Genomic DNA, 21,435 nt, shown 5'->3' on the forward strand with positions numbered 1-21,435 from the left:
TGGCGGGGAACGAGCTTGTGAGCAGTAAGATGGTTGACTCCCTCCCGATGGACCCACGCCAGCTAGCTGCGCCTGTATTCTTGGCTAGCAAGACTGCCGACACATTCTACCCTCAGCCAAGAGACTTCCACAGCGGGTAATGACCAAGATAGAGTGCATACCTTTGCTCCGCTCACCACTGTGGAGGCACTGCTTAGTCCCATCCTTGCGGTGCCTGCTAAGGACCGGCCCGTGCCTGTGGCTGTGTCCGCTGGACTGTGTGCTTCTACTGCGGCCTGGCCTACTGAACTTTCTGCTTCTTTCACTGTGCCGCCGACCATCATATCTACCCCACCATGTGCCCGGATCAGGAGACCACGTGCCAAAGGACCCAGAGGATTCATCATCGCAAGGACACAGTGCATCGCTCTTCTGCGGGACCGGATTGGAGACATCTCGTGCCGCCTGCGGCACCTCCAAGGGATCTTCCAACCACCTTCCTCCATCGCACAGAGACTGATAAGTTAACCTGTTACTATCTGCTGCATTTGACTTTCCTCATCCACAAGTTCACACCCCTTACCCCCCTGCTTGTACTATCACTGATATAAAGAACCTGTTAACCCTTGCTCTGCCTCTTGTGTGTCACTGCATCCTACGCACCTGCTAACATACTACAGCTATACCAACACTTATTGATCGCTTGGAGTCCTATGTTTGTAGCTGTCTCATTCCCTTGAATTCAGATTGTAGAATTAAATTTTCTTTCTGCCAAAACAACCTCATTCAGAACTGATTTTCCAAATCTACACCGTGGGATCATTATTATTATTATTATTTATTTATATAGCACCATTAATTCCATGGTGCTGTACATGAGAAAGGGGTTACATACAGGGTTATAGATATCGTTTACAGTAAAAAGGTTTACAGTGACAGACCGGTACAGAGGGGAGAGGACCCTGTCCTTGCGGACTTACATTCTATGCATACCTCTGCATACGTACTTTTTGAATCATATGCATCTTTGTGAGAATATTTTTGGTTCCTGTAAGTAAAGCTGTGCAGGGGTTTGAATGAACCCAGTTAGTTATTGGTCAAGTCACTGTGATATCTTCATTTTTATGCAATCAGCCCTTGACTACTCTTATCTGTCCATGATCACTGGATTGACATACACTAAAAGCAGTGATCGGCATCCAGAATCCTGAAATATCTAAATTATTGCTGCTAGTTATGAAAGCCACTACTTTGTAATTAGCCTGCTGGAAAGAGGTCCTGCCTTCACGAGGTGCAAGTGTTACTTGCTGACATCTCTGACCTCTCCGGTGAGGAATTTGGTAAAGCAAATAAGAAGTTCACTGTTGTCCCTGCTTTCGGAGAAGAAGTCTGTACCGAATGAGCAGAAGTATGAACTGGGGGTATGCCAATCACAATGGTAAGCTTTAAGTAATGCATCTAAATGAAAAATGTAAATGATTAGGTTCTAGTTCTAACATTGTATTCATTGGATTCATTGATTATTATGAGCTTCATGCAAGTGGTCCTGTTGGAAAGTGGCTAAAAACAGTAGCACGATTGTGGTCATAAGCCCTAATAATACACATTAACTGTGCCCCCATTTCACCATGATCGAAATAATATGTTCTCACCACACTGCATACATGATGTGCATCCATGCTTGTATTTATACGTATGTGTGTACATATATGTGTAGACCTATGTATCCATTCATAATCAGTGGATGGTCTTTATATAAGAGAAGAAGCATCTATAATTGGACCCTGCAGTATCTATGGATCTGCACGAAATCTCTACTTTTAATTCATTTATTGTGTACAATAGACTTTGCTACCTGAGATTATTAATTTCCAAGTATCCAAGTCTGACGTTCTAGACTGTCTGCCTTGTGTTCCCGCGTACGTACAAAAAGAGATTTTATTTGCCTCATCTGGGAGTTCTTCTTTTATAATTCTCTGTCCTATATGGTTATATTAACTAGCTGAAATGTGTCTATTCCTAAGTAATGTGAGAGTGTAAAGGTAAGTTCACACTAGATGTTTTTTCCAGCGGTTTTTTTCTGCAGCAAAACCTGATCTGTTGGCAGGAAAGATATTACAGAAAAAGCATGTTTTTCTTGCATCTTTTGCAGAATTTTTGATTTTTTTATTTTTTTTTGCATGCTACGTTTGTCTCTTGTGCATTCAGATAAAGTGTACTGTTGAGAAAAAATGTCCTGTTCCATAAAATCAGGTTTTGGTGCAAAAAACGCAGCAAGACATAATACCTTCACTTTTCACCCCCCCCTTCAAAAAAAAAAAAAAAAGATGAAAAAACACATGAGGTTTCTGAAATCTCATAGGCTTTGCTGGTACTGTAAAAAACAGCTGAAAATTAGCATAAAAAAGTAGCAAAAGTGCCTAGTGTGAACTTAGCCTAAAGCTAAGCTTAAAATATAGTCACAGACATCAGGCAGAAACTGATCGTCCCTGACTTTTTGTAAGTGTAAGGCCGGGATCACACATACGCGAGATACGGCCGAGTCTCGCAGGTGAAAACCCGGCTCTGGCGCCAGCTCTCTGGAGCGGAGCGTGCAGCTCCATGTATTGCTGTGCAGCTGCCCACTCCTCTCCGGAGTGCCGGCGCCAGAGCTGGGTTTTCACCTGCGAGACGCGGCCGTTTCTCGCGTATGTATGATCTTGCCCTTACTAGAAGAATTGATTGTATTCTGAAGGCAACAAGTGATCACAGCAAATATTGATTGGATTTAGATTTCTCTTCATTCACTTTGCATTTTGTTCATTGATAAAAATAAACTATTAACACTTTTATTTTTGGAAAGCATTCTTACTTTGCAGCATTTTTGCCCTAACTGCCTAAAACATTTGCACAGGGATGCATGTGTAGCATGTACTGCATATCAAGACTAATGATAAGTGAATTTTTCAATATTCGGTTCAGATTATGATGAATTTGGCACGAATATGGTACAAATATGGCACGAATATGGCATATTAGCATTCGACGATCGTTTTCCGAACATATTCGCTCAACTCTAATCAAGACCCTAGTCTGGACATATCCTTTACCAAATCCATTCATTAATCAAGGATAAAAAAGACTTTTTATGGGTTCTTAACAATAGAAAGTTAATGTCATATTTTAGAGCTTGCTACAGGAGCAGTGCTATAGTGTCCATATAGATTGATTGATGGGTTATTTGAATGAATAGACATTATAAAACGGACATAGGCAAATTGGACAAGATCAACCTTCCTATACAGCAGTGTGGGATCTAATGCATCCCGCATGCTGCTGCTGATGCTGAGGGTATGCTACATAGTCTACATAGAGATAGGAGAATGGATACAACTGGGCTGCAAGGTTTATTATAAATACTTTACAAATATATTTAGGATGTGTTAAATTAATTAAACACAGTTAAATTTAGATATGAATTTCTCTTATGTATGATGTGTCCCACTTATACCTTCTCTACTTAGGTACTGTGTTGCTAAATATTCCTTCTCCTCTATATAAAAATAAAAGTGCTGTTGTGGTCAGAGTGATATACAGCTATTGTGAATAGTTCCCCTGCTGGGAAATGTCAGCTGTCAGTGGCCCAAGTGGCAGCAGAGCATGCCGAGCACATCACATGAGCGCTCCATCCCTGCCGTCTCTTGGCAGTTGTTATCGCCACACTCAGCACTCTATTGCTGATGTGCACATGTTATCACTAACAATTACTATATCGTCTTATGACCTTCCAAAACACTGTCCCTTAAATGTATTAACCCTATCATTGGGCTGAATCTCAACTAGTGTTTCGCCGAGTGACTTTGGCTTCATTGTCTCTGGGAGGTCTGTCCTCTGCTGCAACAGGCAAAAACCACAGGGTCCTAGTGCCCTCTCAGTGGGACTACAGTTCACCCTCTTACATGCCACCCCACTAGAGGTTGGCGTCCTCGACATACCTTCCCACTCAAATTCATCTTGAGCATATCGCTGAGGCGGTATTCCTGCCGTAGATCGTGTAGTTCTCCTGAGTCCTACATCAACAGGTGCGACCTTAGAGGGAGCTAGAGTCTCTTCCGTGGTCGTGTTAGTGGCCGTAAGTGGAGTTGTCTCCTCCTGCGGCTCGATGTCCTGTGATACAGCGTCAGGACCAAGCAGTTGACCTGATGCACTCTCCTCAACAACATCCTCCATATCCCCAACATTCTCATCACCCGAGGCCAGATCGGTCACAGGGGGCAAATAAGCAGGCGCAGGAGTAAACACACCATCAAACTCAAGATCATTCAGAGCTTCCGCCCCTTGGAACATGGCCTCTGGCTCTAGGGGAGTAGGCGCCGAATCTTCAAACCAGCACCGTTGTAACATGTTACGATGCAAATTACGGGTTGGCCCCCCTGTCCCCACCGGTTTGACCTCGTACACTGGAATCTCAGGGTTCACCTGTTTTTTTATCAGATACGGTATCGCCTCCCATCGGTCACTCAGCTTTCCTGACCGTCGTTTTGTCCTCACCAACACTCTGTCCCCCGGAGAGAACAGCTCTGTTTGTACAGGTCGCGTGTCCTTATGGACCACCTGTCGAAGGCGGTCGCCCACCACCTGATGCACCACACTCAACCGCCGCCGATGCTCTCGTACCCACTCGGATGCAGTCCGAAGGGGGGCGGAGGAGGGATCTGGCATGTTCAAATCCTCAATGTCTCGGCCAGGTCTACCAAACATCAACATGTGTGGTGAGTAACCAGTAGTACTGTGCACCCTGTTATTGTAAGCCCACATCAATTCGGGGAGATACTCAGGCCAGCATGTCTGTTGCTGACTCTCTAAGGACCTCAACATTTGCAACAGGGTCCGATTAAAACGCTCACACGCCCCGTTACCCTGAGGGTGGTAAGGCGTTGTTCTCGACTGCTCGATACCATAGAGCTGGTGCAACTCTTTCATCAGCGTCCCCTGAAAGCAGGCCCCTTGATCTGAATGTATTCTCTGCGGACACCCGAACACTTGGAAGAAATGTCGGCACACTGCCTCAGCCGCCGACTTGGCCGTCTGATCTCTTGTCGGCACCGCTACAGCATACTTGGTAAAGTGATCTGTCATCACCAGGCAATAGGAGTACCCTGACGTAGAGTACCCTATCAACACGTAGTCAATCATGAGTAGCTCCAGTGGAGCTGAAGTCTTAATAGACTGTGTGGGAGCCCGCTGCTCAGGGCTTTTGTTGAGCCCACAAATTCGGCACTGCCGACATGCGTCGGCCACCATCCCTCCCAACTCAGGGCAGTAGAGGACTCGCTGCAACGACTGAAGTGTCTTTTCACTTCCAAAATGGGCCCCCTTCTCATGCGCCTCACGAGCGACCACCGGCCCCATCCCCACAGGAATTATCAGTTGGTACCGATGCTGCAGCTCCGATGGCAGGTACACCTTACGATACAAAAGACCTTGCTCCACACACAATTTATCCCATTGTCGAAGGAGTTTCATTCCTTCCATGGACAACTGAGCCTTGTCCTCTGCACTGGGCCAGGCCTTGTTTTGTACCCAACGGCGCACAAGTGCAATGTCCGGACACTCATCCTGGACTCTTGTCCAATCTGAGGTTGTTTAACCCAGTACACAGGGCATCCCGGTGGCCACCCCACTTGAGTGTACCACACTTTGGAAGATAGGTATCTGCCCCAAAGCTGGAGTTTCAGTGTCCTCAAGTTGTTCGTCAACATCTTCCCCGGATGACCCAAGGGGCACCCTTGACAATGCATCTGCATTGCCGTTCTCTCGACCAGAGCGAAATTTAATGCGGTAATTGAACTTGGCCAGTCTGGCGACCCACCGCTGCTCCAACGCCCCCAGTTTTGCATTCTCTAAGTGAGCTAGCGGGTTGTTATCTGTCATGACTAGCACCTCAGCTCCTGTTAGATACTCGGCGAAGCGTTCTGTCATTGCCCACACCAGGGCCAGCAATTCCAGCCGGAATGAGCTGTAGTTAGCCGGATTTCGCTCGGAGTCTCTTAAAGATCTGCTGCCATAAGAAATCACTCGTTCTCGGCCGTCCTGCACCTGTGCTAGTACTGCCCCCAACCCATGAAGACTACCATCAGTATACAACAAAAAAGGGGTGTCAAACCGGGCGTAGGCCAGCAATGGGGCACTCGTTAGGGCGGTTTTCACTCCATCAAATGCCTTTTTCTGTAGGGGCCCCCATGGAATGGGGCGATTTCGAGGACCCAGCGCTGTCCCTCTCAAAAGTTCATTCAAGGGACTCACCACTTGTGAGAATTTAGGCACAAACCGCCGATAGTATCCTGCTAGGCCCAGGAAGGCCCGCACTTCTCGCAGGTCACAAGGAGGTGGCCACTCTTGTACTGCCTTAATCTTACTGGCTAAAGGTAGTACCCCGTCCGGGGTCACCAGATGCCCCAAATATTCAATCTGGTTTCGTAACAGTTGACATTTTTTTGGCTTTATTTTCAGGCCGTAGCTCTTGAGCCGCCGGAGAACTTGACGCAGCTTCTCCAGATGATCTTCAAATGAGGTTCCGAACACCACAATGTCGTCTAGATATATCAGGACTGATTCAAAATTTAGATCGCCCAAGCAATGTTCCATCAGGCGTTGGAAGGTTCCTGGGGCGGTAGCGAGGCCAAAGGGCATCCGGTTGAACTCAAAGAGCCCCATTGGCAAGACAAACGCCGTCTTGGCCCGATCTTTTTCAGCCATTGGGACCTGCCAGTACCCGCTTGCCAAATCCAACGTTGAGAAATACTTGGCCCGACCCAGGGCCGACAGGGATTCTTCAATACGGGGTAAAGGATATGCGTCCCGTACGGTGTGGGCATTCAATTTCCGATAGTCCACACAAAATCGGAGTGTCCCATCCTTCTTGCGGACCAAGACTACAGGGGCCGCCCAGGGACTCCGGCTCTCTCGGATCACTTGGTTGTCCAGCATACTGGCCACCATGCTCTTCGCCTCTTGATAGAGCGCCGGAGGAATTTGACGATATCTTTCTCTAATGGGTGGAGTATCCCCCGTTGGAATCTCATGCTCAATCGTCTGGGTACACCCAAAGTCCTCTCCATGTCGGGAAAATGTCTCTTGATGTTCCCACAAAACTCTCTCCAACCGCTCCAACTGCACGAGGGTCAGCTTCTCCCGATCCACTCCCATCTGCTCCATGATCACATGAACATTCCATTCCTCCGTAGGAGGTTCAGTCCGGCCTACCTCGACCGCGAATGTCCAGGATGACTGTTGGTCTGGTCGCAATTCGAACCCTGCATTTTCCGGCACCTTCTCTGCCGGCACGAACAGTTCAGCCAGTATGGTCCCAGCGGGAATTGCAACAGCTTCATCTAAAACATTGATGCATCGGACCGGCACTCGTCCATTCTTCACAATCGCCAAAGACCGGGCCACATGTACCTTGGCAAATGAGGAACCCTCTCGGGCGGGCTCAAGTAGCACTTCAAGCCCATTCAATCTCTGTGCAGCTCCCACAGGCAGCATTAAGAGTTCCTCTTGTCTGGGTCCCAGCAGGATCGGGGCCCTCGAAGTCACTCGGACCCGGCCCACCCGGCCACCTGGGACCGCACTTTTCAGCAAGTCGCAACTCAGCACTAGACGGTGTAGAATTCTCTGTGTGGGTCGGTGTCTTGTCGCACGGGCCCAGTATCGGGGTCCTTCACTGGCATACATCTGGTGATTCAAATCTCGCAGCACGTTCATTCCGAGCGTCACTTCCATCCCTCTTCTAGGGGGGTGATCCACCAGTACTACCCCTTTCTGCCCCAGCTCTTGACCAAACATTTTTAGTTGCATCCACACGATCCCTTTGACTGACAATTGACCATTATTTGCAGCGGTCAGTCGTATCACTCGGCCATCCTCTGGAATCACTAGTCGACTGAAGTATCTCTCATATACTTCTAGAGGCATTATAGTACATTCGGATCCCGTGTCAACTAAGCACCTCATCTTCCGCCCTTCAAACTCTGCTTCTATCACTGGACTACATGCAAACAAATCTTGTTCATTCCGTCGAGGGCTTTGTGTGGGTGGGGCCGCTGCTGCTTGCCCTCTCATGGCAGCGGCCGGAAGTTTAAAGCCGGCGACGGGGTTTCTGGGGCTGTAAGCACCCGGCAGTAACGCGAGATGTGTCCCTGGCGGCCACACTTCCAGCAGGTGATTGTTCCTCGTGGGCGAGGGCTTGACTCATTCTGATAGGACAACCTGGCCATTTGCGGGGTCACCGTTCCAGGGGGTGGGGCAGGAGGTTCCCGTGAGGGGGTAGAGGCGGGATCAACTGTCAGTTGAGACAATTTCAGCTTCAACTCCTTCACCTCAGCACGCAAAGCTTGTACCACGCTTACCAGCCCCTCTCCCCCCGACCCTGATGACACACCTTCCTCCAGCTGGGCACTGTTCACTGACCCCTCGGGAACATAGGCTGATTTCTCTTCCCTTTCCACTGCAGCTCGGTAAATCTGCCAGAAAGATAACTCTGGTGCAACCCGGGCCATTTCCAACAGCTTGTCCCGGAGAAGTCTATGGGCTAAACCGGTGATGAATTGGTCCCGGAGCAAGCGGTCTACCTCCCGGAACGCCCCCATGGCCCCCGGGTCTAGTCGCTGCATCTCATTCAACATCTCTTGTAAAATATTAGAGTACTGCATCAGGGACTCACACTCTCTCTGGGGACGATTAAAGAATAGGGACCGAAGCTGGGCCACACGCGCTCGGCCCCCCAAACTCCCCTCTAACAGTTCCAAAATCTTTTCTAATGTATCCCTCTCTGATTCTGGGCGCACCATCACCATACGCCTAATATCACCCTCCAGTGCATTTAATGCCAGCTCAGCGCGTAACGCGGGGGTCAAATTACACATGCGCAGAATACTCCGGATTCTCTCAGCCCAATCTTGCAACGCCATATTGCGCCCATCGTATTTCGGCATGTGCTGAAGTAAAGCTCCTACAGGCACATACCCTCCCGGAGTCGCAGCGGCTGCCAGGGGAACCCCAACCCCCGAGGAGGATGCGGATACAGCGGGGTCATTTCCACCCTCGCCTCCGTCCATGACAAACACTGGATCCTGCCGACTACGCCAAAAATGTAATGACCAGAGGTCCGAATAAGATCCAGTGAGTCACAAACCAAGACCAAGGCAGAAATCTCCAACGGTATTTACTCAAAGGCAAATTAATCAAGGTAATATGGAGAATATTAAGGCAGATGCACCCCAAAGATACACTAATTCAGCAGCAGCTGAAATCACTGTGCCACTCCAAGGTCTCCTGAGAACTGTGTACTACAACAGACTAGTAAGAAATTTACCTAACAGGCAACTAAAAACAGGAACAAGTGTAAATTGAATGTAGTGTTATTAAGGGAGCCCCTGGAATGGCACATTGAGTATAACTTACACAACTCTAATATAAGATACACCTCTAAAGTAACAATTTTACACTCTGAGCAGAGATACCCGGGTATCTATAACTATGGTACCGTATCCTGAAATGGATTTCCTCTCAGGCAGGAATCCGCACAGGCTGCAGCCAATCCTTATCTTCAGCGCCAATAAGTTACAGCAAGCTCCTCTTGTCTTGTCGGCCGATGCCGAGCCCAAACGCCGGGGACTTAGTTAGTGGTCTCACGATGTAGTCTCTGCTTCTGTAGCTCCTAGGAATGCTTCCACGACAATCCGTCCGTCTCTGTATCAGCAGTCTGTCCAGACTTGTTCCTCCACTCAATGCACAGGGAATCCACAGACTTCCAAATTCGTACTGGGTTCTTAGCAAAGTCTCCGTCTTTACTTAGATAAAGGGTTAGCTCCTCTCCAGGAAACGTTAGCAACACAAGTCTCTCACAGAGTTAAACAAAAGGTTAGCTCTACTCCAGGGGAACGTTAGCAACAAAAAGTCTCTCAAAAGCTTCTTTTCCTCCAAAAACACTTGCAGTAAATCCACACAGTCTCTTTTTAAGATCTCACAGCAGCTTCTCCTTTTCTTCCCGCCTTTTCTCTCTCAGCTCTCACTTCTCACTTTCACTTTACACTCGAGACACTAGACCCCACCCCGCAGCACACATTGTCTCTGGGAGGTCTGTCCTCTGCTGCAACAGGCAAAAACCACAGGGTCCTAGTGCCCTCTCAGTGGGACTACAGTTCACCCTCTTACACAGACACCAGAATGTAAGTATGTAGTGTTTTTTTTTTTTCACATTTACACTGGTAACCAGGGTAAACATCAGGTTACTAAGCGCGGCCCTGCGCTTAGTAACCCGATGTTTACCCTGGTTACCAGTGAAGACATCGCTGGATCGGAGTCACACACGCTGATTCAGCGATGTCAGCGGGTGATCCAGCGACGAAATAAGGTGCTGGCCTTTTAGCTCCGACCAGCGATGTCACAGCAGGATCCTGATCGCTGCTGCGTGTCAAACACAACAATATCACTATCCAGGACGCTGCAACGTCACGGATCGCTATCGTTATTGTTCTAAAGTCGCTCAGTGTGAAGGTACCTTTACCACAATGAAGTAAAACCAGCAGGTCAGAATATAGGACAGAGATACCATTCTACATGTAGAAGTAGACAGATCTACATAGAGCGCAAGAAAATATATAGAAAGACAGAATGCTGGCAAGGTGATGGTTGAATTGTGGAGGTTTTCTTTGGTCCAAACGATCAAATGAGCTGATTCTGAGGACCCAACCTGCAGCTGCACATAAGATGCATCTCACTGTTCATTTCATCATTTTTGTTGTTGTACACTTAGGACATTTCAGTTGATCGGTGCCCATTTAAGACCATTTTACATGAACAATCATTAAATCCTTCTGATGTACATGTATAGCGCATGTCGGATGTATGCAGATGCTTCAAGCAGCTGAACCCGCTCTATACTTGGCAGGTTTCGGCTGTGTAACACAGCTTGCGCATCCCTGTAAGGCTAGGGTCACATTGCGTTAGTGCAATCCGTTTAGCGCTAGCGCTAGCGGATTGCGCTAACGCAATGTTTTCTATGGGGCTGCGGTCGGGGTCACGGTAACGTCCCCGCTCTCGCAGATCCCCGATCTGCGAGAGCGGGGAACGGACCGCGGGCGCGCCTCGGACGCTGCAAGCAGCGTCCGCGGCGCGCCAGGAATCACCGGCGCGTCGCTAGCGCGTGCCGAACATGGCACGCGCTAGTGAAGCGCGTTCCCATTGCCTTCAATGGGCGCGTTAACGGAGGCGTTGCACGGCTTTAATTTCGCCGTGCAACGCTGTCCGTTAAACGCGGTCCCATAACGCAATGGGAACCCAGCCTTACAGTATTGGCCAGAGGTTATTATAACTGTTGTTTAACCTCTTAAATGCTGCTGTCAATCACTATCAATCAATGAATAAAAAACTGAAAAGTTTGAATCACTCCACTTTTCCCCAGTTAACAGTAAATAAATACAAAAAATAAACTTAGGGCTTGTCCATGCATTATGTTTTTTATCGTGCATATTTGCTGTGGAAAAATCACAGCGTTTGACAGTATCAGCAAATTGAAGGAGATTTGTGAAATCTCATGCACGTGCTGCTTATTTTTTCCTTGTAGATTTGATCCTCCAAAGCATTTATTTCAAATCTACAGAAAGTCAATTCTTTATGCAGTGTTTTTCTCTCATTCTTATGAAAATAAAGATTAAAACCGCAGCAAAAATGTATATATTTTACGCAGTGTTTTTCCTGTCAGCATTCTTGTATTTGCAACAGAAATATCAGCCTCAAAAACTAAACGTGTGCGCAAACCTTTATTTAGTATTGCCACATCTGCAAAAAATGTACATATCTGGTATCGCCGCATCTGCAATTGTGCGACCTATCAAAATCTAAAATGTATTAATCCATATGGTATCCACTGTAAAACAGAAAAATTGAACATCCAGAATTGTAGAGATTTTTTTTGCCATAACGCCCTTTTGAAAAATGCAAAAAAAAAATCAATCAAAATGTCATATATACACAGAACACAATCCCTCCCCATATTTCTCCTTTGACAAAAAAAGAGCTACAATCTTACAAAATGGAGACACAAACCATTTTTCTTTTTTTAAATTTCTATTTTTTTTTTGTTTCAATAAGTTTTATTTTGAAATATAAAATCAAAATTCAAAAATCACTCTCCCATGCAAAGGAGCACATATTATTATTTCAACAATCAATTATTAATCTCAAATTAACAAAAAGGAAGACAAGACAGAGGTAGGGGTAGGGTAGAACACAAGGAATCTTGTTACACAAGGGTTATACATTTACAAAAATATTACCATAAACTGGCTCAAAGTATACCTCGCAAATATGGAACTAATGACCTCAAAATCATATATTCAAGTAAAACATAGAGTAGATACACAGGTATTAAATTTAACAGATCCTAAATTACAGTAAATTTAATGGTCTGAAATTTGTCTTCATGGTAATTGATCTACTATTATTTGTTTTTTGTTTTGTTTTGTTGTGACACCAATATAAATATAATCCCTGAGCGCACCTAACTGTGGAATCTTTAGTAATATTCTGTCCCTGTCACCCTGTTAAAGTTTATCTTGCACTTTTTGGTTCCTTCATCCTCCCTCCTGTTCCATTATATTAGAGCAAGGAGGGTGAGTGTTAAAGGGAAAGTGAGGGGGAGTCGACGAGAGCGGGGGGCGCCAATTTGCGTATTTACATCTAGGGTGCCAACCTCCGCAACCAGGTAGGGACAGTACATTTAGGGTCAGTGGAGGGTAATTTAACCTAGGCTTTTTTACATCTACCCTGCAAACCCTTTGATATGTTATGTATCCATTTTTTTTCTTATGTTTATGTTTTTAGAGTTCTGGTTTATTGTTTGTGCTGTTTGGGGCTCCCGATTAGGTGCTATTGACATTGCATATTGACATACCCCAATTGGGATCACATTAAACCCCTTTTCCTCTTCCTAAACACCACGGCACTAATTTCCTTCATTTTAGGTTATATGTTAGTACCGGTTGCACTCTATATATGTAGGGAATTTTAGGGTGCATATAGGGCTAGCCGTCGGTGAGCGGGGGCGCCACATTGCGTTCAAGCTAGGGTGCCAACCTCCACTGTTAGGAAGGGTTCACAAGGGTCCATTAGGGCCAGTCAGGGGTGTATGGTTCTCCAAAGAGCATTTAATCTTTAAATTTTGTAGGCCCTGGGTTGGGTTCCTTTTTTGTCCTTTTAACATTTTTTCAATGTAGTCCTCCTAATTCAGATTCAACCCAACTCCAGATCTTGAATCACTAAGGAGATAGCCATAAGGCCAGGTCTAATTGCGCATTTGAGTTTAGTCCAATCCAAGGGTTCCATACTTTGAAGAAGGAGTCCCACGTATCAGTTCTAGTTGCTTCTATTCTTTCATATAGCATACTAGTATTCATTCTTTCTTTTACCAGAGATATCGATAGTGAGGGAGTGTTCCACTTCGCTGCAATATGGATCTTGGTGGCCATACACAAATAATTTACAAGTTTATGAAAAATTTTTGGAAATCGTGGAGGTCTAGTTCCCAACAGAAAGGCAGAAGGTTCTAAATCAATCGATTTACCAAACATTTGCTCTATTAGACATTTCACCTTTTTCCATAGGTCAGATACTACTGTACAAGTCCACCAGATGTGTTTCATGTGGCTCGATATCTTACATCCTCTAAAGCAGTGTTCCCCAACTTTAGTCCTCAAGAGCCACTAACAGGTTGTGTTTTCTGGATTTCCTTAGTATGGCCCAGGTGATGGAATTGTTGCCTGTCTAGATAATGGAATTCTCACCTGGGCAATAATAAGGAAATCCTGAAGACATGACCTGTTGGTGGCTCTTGAGGACCGAACTTGGGGAACACTGCTCTAAAGTATTCACCAGAGGCACGTGGAAAAATGCTATAGATTTTTTCTGGTACATAGTAGGCGCTGTGTAAAACTTTCAAGGAAATCTCTACAGGGGAAGTTTGGTAACTGCCTTTTGACAATGTATCACAACTGCGGTACCATTCGTCAATTGACATATCAAATTCTAAATCCTCTTCCCATTTTAACATGTATTTTAATTTTCTATCATCATGTGGCGGACTAATGGTAGAATAAATCAGTGAGATTTTTCCTCTTCCTAATGGATCATTTAAACACTTATTTTCAAAGCTCGTTGCCTGGAGAGGAGTCTTACCTGGAAGAATTTGCTTGGCGAAATGGAATACCTGATTTCTCTGACTGGGGGTTCATACTTTTGAACAAATTCCTGTCTATCAAGCAAAATGTTGAATGGGAAGCAGAAGTATATATATTCCCTTCAACGTCCACCATGAAAAAAATTGTGATTCAAGGCCTGGTTGAAACATAGGTGTCACGAGGCAGAAATAGGAAAACAGGAGATGAGGAATCTGGGCCCCTGAACTGCCCCTCAGGCTAGGGGAAGCCCTGTCTTTCCTTAACTTGGGGGTACCCTTGAAGGTAGGGAGGCCCAAGTCTCCGACCTGTCCCTGTCTCCTGTTAAACCCTGAACTAAACCCCCAACCCCCACCCCAGGGGGAGGACAGTGTAAACAGCACCACAAAGCAAATAAACAGGGATAACAATATGAGAGTGAGGGGAACACGATACCAAAAGTTGAATGCACAAACTACAAAGTAACAAAACTCAGAACTTAACTTGTGCACGCCGCTGCAGACTCCACAACACAGATAGTACAGCAACTGAGCTCCAAACACCACCAGGCTTGGCTGACACCAGGGAGCTGCTACTGCGAGGCTGGTCTCCTGAAAGGAACTGTATAACAGTCAGCTGATGCACCAGGTGACGACCTTATAAAGGATGGTGGAAGTGGTCACAAACATCAGCTGACCCAGCAGCAATGCAATGCAATAATACCAGTGGCCACCGGGGGGGGGGGGAGAACTGCATTAACCCCCAATGACCAGAAAGGAAAAAAGGTTTAAATCAGAGGGAAAACAGATCTGCCACAGATCCAAACATGGATCGTGACAATAGGATTGTGCAATATAGCGGTCAGTGGGGGGGATTAGATTGCAGTTTATATTTAAACCGTACTTTCCTCCAAAGAAGTAATGAGTGAACTGTAAAAGGCGCCATAGTTATTAGACCTTGTGGAAGCCGGTAGCGATGATGGATTAGAGAGAAAATATTCTAAAAGAACCCATCTGAGTTTATTATTATATCAACAAGTATTGACTAGTTGGGCAATCTGTGCTGACTTATAATAAAGCGCTAAATTAGGTAGGGATATCCTCCCCGCTTTCCTGTAGAGGAACATGGATTTTTGTGCAATTCTGCTTTTTTTTCCAAACCATAGGAACTTAGACATCATAGTGTGTAAATGAGAAAACTTTCTGGCTGGTATCATAACCGGGAGGGATCTGACGAGATATAGAAAATGAGGTAATGACACCATTTTTATTGCATGTATTCTGCCGAGCCAAGACAACTTCGATGATGACCTTCTATTTAAATCAGCTTGAAAACCCTGAATCAATGGAGTAACATAGTAACATAGTAACATAGTTAGTAAGGCCGAAAAAAGACATTTGTCCATCCAGTTCAGCCTATATTCCATCATAATAAATACCCAGATCTACGTCCTTCTACAGAACCTAATAATTGTATGATACAATATTGTTCTGCTCCAGGAAGACATCCAGGCCTCTCTTGAACCCCTCGACTGAGTTCGCCATCACCACCTCCTCAGGCAAGCAATTCCAGATTCTCACTGCCCTAACAGTAAAGAATCCTCTTCTATGTTGGTGGAAAAACCTTCTCTCCTCCAGACGCAAAGAATGCCCCCTTGTGCCCGTCACCTTCCTTGGTATAAACAGATCCTCAGCTAGATATTTGTATTGTCCCCTTATATACTTATACATGGTTATTAGATCGCCCCTCAGTCGTCTTTTTTCTAGACTAAATAATCCTAATTTCGCTAATCTATCTGGGTATTGTAGTTCTCCCATCCCCTTTATTAATTTTGTTGCCCTCCTTTGTACTCTCTCTAGTTCCATTATATCCTTCCTGAGCACCGGTGCCCAAAACTGGACACAGTACTCCATGTGCGGTCTAACTAGGGATTTGTACAGAGGCAGTATAATGCTCTCATCATGTGTATCCAGACCTCTTTTAATGCACCCCATGATCCCGTTTGCCTTGGCAGCTGCTGCCTGGCACTGGCTGCTCCAGGTAAGTTTATCATTAACTAGGATCCCCAAGTCCTTCTCCCTGTCAGATTTACCCAGTGGTTTCCCGTTCAGTGTGTAATGGTGATATTGATTCCCTCTTCCCATGTGTATAACCTTACATTTATCATTGTTAAACCTCATCTGCCACCTTTCAGCCCAAGTTTCCAACTTATCCAGATCCATCTGTAGCAGAATACTATCTTCTCTTGTATTAACTGCTTTACATAGTTTTGTATCATCTGCAAATATCGATATTTTACTGTGTAAACCTTCTACCAGATCATTAATGAATATGTTGAAGAGAACAGGTCCCAATACTGACCCCTGCGGTACCCCACTGGTCACAGCGACCCAGTTAGAGACTATACCATTTATAACCACCCTCTGCTTTCTATCACTAAGCCAGTTACTAACCCATTTACACACATTTTCCCCCAGACCAAGCATTCTCATTTTGTGTACCAACCTCTTGTGCGGCACGGTATCAAACGCTTTGGAAAAATCGAGATATACCACGTCCAATGACTCACCGTGGTCCAGCCTATAGCTTACCTCTTCATAAAAACTGATTAGATTGGTTTGACAGGAGCGATTTCTCATAAACCCATGCTGATATGGAGTTAAACAGTTATTCTCATTGAGATAATCCAGAATAACATCCCTCAGAAACCCTTCAAATATTTTACCAACAATAGAGGTTAGACTTACTGGCCTATAATTTCCAGGTTCACTTTTAGAGCCCTTTTTGAATATTGGCACCACATTTGCTATGCGCCAATCCTGCGGAACAGACCCTGTCGCTATAGAGTCCCTAAAAATAAGAAATAATGGTTTATCTATTACATTACTTAGTTCTCTTAGTACTCGTGGGTGTATGCCATCCGGACCCGGAGATTTATCTATTTTAATCTTATTTAGCAGGTTTCGCACCTCTTCTTGGGTTAGATTGGTGACCCTTAATATAGGGTTTTCATTGTTTCTTGGGATTTCACCTAGCATTTCATTTTCCACTGTGAATACCGTGGAGAAGAAGGTGTTTAATATGTTAGCTTTTTCCTCGTCATCTACAACCATTCTTTCCTCACTATTTTTTAAGGGGCCTACATTTTCAGTTTTTATTCTTTTACTATTGATATAGTTGAAGAACAGTTTGGGATTAGTTTTACTCTCCTTAGCAATGTGCTTCTCTGTTTCCTTTTTGGCAGCTTTAATTAGTTTTTTAGATAAAGTATTTTTCTCCCTATAGTTTTTTAGAGCTTCAATGGTGCCATCCTGCTTTAGTAGTGCAAATGCTTTCTTTTTACTGTTAATTGCCTGTCTTACTTCTGTGTAATTCCACTTGCACAAAGTTGTCTTATTAACTGTTAAGTTGATACCAAGATAAGTTAAATAGTGCTCTTTGCATATAAACGTGAATTGGCGTGCTATAAATTTCTATAATTGTAATGCCCTGAAGAATCATGTTTTCAGGTAATTTTTACCACACATTGAACACTGTAACAACAATATCCCCCCCAAAAAAAATTTTTGTAAATTTTTCACGATTCACCACTCTTAGAATTTTTTTCCGTTTTTCAGTGTATGGTTAAATGAATGGTATAATTAGAAGTTACACATTCTACCATGCCTTATGGGTATGTTGCTGAAAAATAGTAAAAAGTTATAGTTCTTGGAAGAAAGGTGATAAAAAAACTAATGGACAAAAAAAAATTGCATTTATGGGAAGGGGTTAACTCATTTGCTTGGTACCCAAACAGTTTGCATATTTTGGGCAGTACAGTCTCTCTTCACATCAGATGTATCTATGGCAACAACGATCTTTTAGACCGTATATGAAACATTGATCAGAAACATTAACATGCTGATTGACAGCCGGCTCCCGGCTGCCTAACTGCCTTCAGATGACCCCAAAGATAAAAGTCTAAGGGGGTCAGATCATGAGGCCTTGGTGGCCATTCAACTGGCCCACGATGACCAATCCACTTTGCATGTAACTGTTCATGTAGGAATGCTCGGACCTGACACCCATAATGTGGTGGACTATGCTTTGAAGATACGAGATGTGCAGCATCTGAAACAATGGATACTGGAAGCCTGTGCTAGCATTTCTTCTGCGGTGATGCTATCAGTGTGTCAAGAGTGGGAGAAGACGGTTGCATTGACAATCCAACACAATGTGCAGCACTTTGAACACATTTTATAAGTGGTCATAAACTTGAAAATAACTCATGATAGAATAAAGTTACGTTAAAAGCAAGCACACAATTGTTTTTCTTGTGAAACTCTCAATAAGTTTGATGTGTCACATGATCCTCTTCCCATTGGAAAAAATAAAGTTGGATCCAAAATGGTCAACTTTAAAATGGCCACCATGGTCACCACCCATCTTTAAAAGTTTTCTCCCTCCGATATACTAATGTGCCACAAACAGGAAGTTGATATCACCAACCACTCCCATTTTATTTACGTGTATCCATATAAATGGCGCACCCTGTAGATATCCTAGAGCAATGGTTTGTAGGAGTAGCATGGATCACTCGATGGATACTTGTATGATCCTTTACTGATTCACATTTTACATGAATTAGAGAATGGAAGGCTTACTTTTTATAATATGAACAGGGGTAACATGGTCCTTAAAACCAGTTGGAATCTTGGAGATTCTGTATATCAGTGCATCATTTCTATGCATGATTGGATAGGTTTATCTTGTAAAGAAATAATTTTTCCTACTTAAATGCAGGTCCTGAAGTCTGGCATGAATTATTCCCTATTGCTAATGGAGATCGTCAGTCACCGATTGATATCATCACTGACGCTGCTACCTATGATCCGAATTTGCCACCTTTTAATGTTGACTATGACCCGTCCTCTGCCAAAGTTATTGTGAATAGCGGCCATACATTCAGTGTTGAATTTGATGATGACCAGGACAAATCAGGTTGGTTTTCCTTTTATCCTTTCTGTATAGTTGTACTGTACATTAATACATTATCTATACATGCCTGAAACGTATACTATGCCTACATAAATTTAACCCAAGAAAGACTTGTCATGTCTCACGACTTGGGAATCATATAGTATTGTATTGCTACTATTGTGTTGCTTTGCAGTAAGATTTGCCCATTCGAAGTTTGTCCTCTCTCTCTCTCTGTCTTCCTCCCTAGCTCTGATGTCAGCAATCCCCCTTTCTTTTTGTTCCTCATCCTGTGTCAGCCATCTTAAGAAGCACATGTCTTCAGCTCTAGTTCAGAATAGTCTTTTTGACCTTCTGTACCATTACAGCTACTAATACTGTAATTGTGCATCTTACAAGAATTCAGCTTGAACATAAACCTTCTTCTGAACACTTCATATGAGCCTCCTGGAGTCGAGTTCAAGCTATGTGATGATGTCTCTATGTGTGAGTACTGGTACATAAACAGGCAACATAGAAATGGTGTCTTCAGGTCCCCTTCACTCACAGCCTATTTATGGAGTCAGAATAAGGCTAACTCATGTTAATCCCTTAAAGGGGTTTTACCACGACTAAAGTTAATTTTAATCAACATTTTAATCAATAGCTGTTGAATAAAAATAAATTCAACATTTGGATGTGTTTTAAAAAAAGTCTGTGCTAAGATAATCTTATAAAGGAACATTGCATACTCAACATCTCCTTTGGGAGGGGAGGAAGGGAAGGAGTATACACACATTACAGCATGGGATTTCAGCTGATTCTTTCTCTGAGATAAAACATTGTTTAACCCCTTCATGACCTTGAGATTTTCCGTTTTTCCATGTTCGTTTTTCGCTCCCCTCCTTCCCAGAGCCATAACTTTTTTATTTTTCCATCAATATGGCCATGTGAGGGCTTATTTTTTGCAAGACGAGTTGTACTTTTGAACGACATCATTGGTTTTACCATTTCATGTACTAGAAAATGGGAAAAAAATTCCAATTGCCGTGAAATTGCAAAATAAGTGCAATTTCATGCATGTTTTTTGTTTAGCTTTTTTGTCAAGTTCACTAAATGCTAAAACTGACCTGCCATTATGATTCTCCAGGTCATTATAAGTCCATAGACACCAAACATGTCTAGGTTATTTTTTATCTAAGTGGTGAAAAAAAATTCCAAACTTTGCTAAAAAAAAATTGCGCCATTTCCCGATACCCGTAGCGTCTCCATTTTTCGTGATCTAGGGTCGGGTGAGGGCTTATTATTTGCGTGCTGAGCTGATGTTTTTAGTGATACCATGTTGGTGCAGATACGTTCTTTTGATCGCCTGTTATTGCATTTTAATGCAATGTCGCAGCGACCCAAAAAAACCTAATTCGGGCGTTTTGAATTTTTTTCTCGCTACGCCGTTTAGCGATCAGGTTAATCCTTTTTTTATTGATAGATCGGGTGATTCTGAACGCAGCGATAGCCAATATGTGTATATTTGATTTTATTTTTATTGTTTTATTTTGAATGGCATGAAAGGGGGGTGATTTAAACTTTTATATTGTTTTATTTATTTCATACTTTTTAAACGTTTTTTTTTTACTTTTGCCATGCTTCAATAGCCTCCATGGGAGGCTAGAAGCTGGCATAGCCTGATTGGCTCTGCTACATAGCAGCGATCATCAGATTGCTCCTATGTAGCTGAATTACAGGCTTGCTATGAACGCCGACCACAGGGTGGCGCTCACAGCAAGCCGGCATCAGCAACCATAGAGGTCTCAAGGAGACCTCTGGTTACTATGCTGACGCATCGCTGACCCCAGATCATGTGACGGGGGTCGGCAATGTGCGCATTTCTGTCCGGATGGCCGGAAGCGGTAGTTAAATGTGATTCCACTCACCGCTATTGCATGCACATGTCAGCTGTACAAAACAGCTGACATGTCGCGACTTTGATGTGGGCTCACAGCCGGAGCCCACATCAAAGTCGGGGATCTGACCTCGGACATACTGTCCTGTCCGAGGTCAGAAAGAGGTTAAAAACAGGCTGTAGTATGATGAGACCGTGTCCCTGTATGGTCAGACTCAGCCATTACACAGTAAACAGCAGGGACACATTTATAAGATTATCTCAGCACAGGAACATTTTTTAAACACTATGACGTTGACGATGAGGAGCACGCAGTGAGCTAGTTTCCTTGTACCCCTTGATGGTTTTTGCCACTGCACTTGGGGACACTTTCAAAGTTTTCCCAATTTTTCAGACTGACTGACCGTCATTTCTTAAAGTAATGAT

General features: G+C 44.2%; 1 protein-coding gene across 1 annotated transcript in view; it reads left to right on the top strand.

The window, feature by feature from the left end:
• The first annotated feature begins 614 nt into the window (after positions 1 to 614).
• The window catches only part of LOC138641478 (carbonic anhydrase 13-like), a 53,285-nt gene continuing 32,464 nt past the window's right edge, over positions 615 to 21,435 (top strand). The window contains exons 1-2 of the mRNA XM_069728976.1: positions 615 to 1,417; positions 18,957 to 19,154. Coding sequence (XP_069585077.1) covers positions 1,378 to 1,417; positions 18,957 to 19,154 — 238 coding nt within the window. The 5' untranslated portion in view covers positions 615 to 1,377. The remainder of the gene's footprint in view (positions 1,418 to 18,956; positions 19,155 to 21,435) is intronic.

Source organism: Ranitomeya imitator, chromosome 6 (assembly GCF_032444005.1).
Source record: "Ranitomeya imitator isolate aRanImi1 chromosome 6, aRanImi1.pri, whole genome shotgun sequence".
Classification (NCBI taxonomy): Eukaryota; Metazoa; Chordata; class Amphibia; order Anura; family Dendrobatidae; genus Ranitomeya; species Ranitomeya imitator.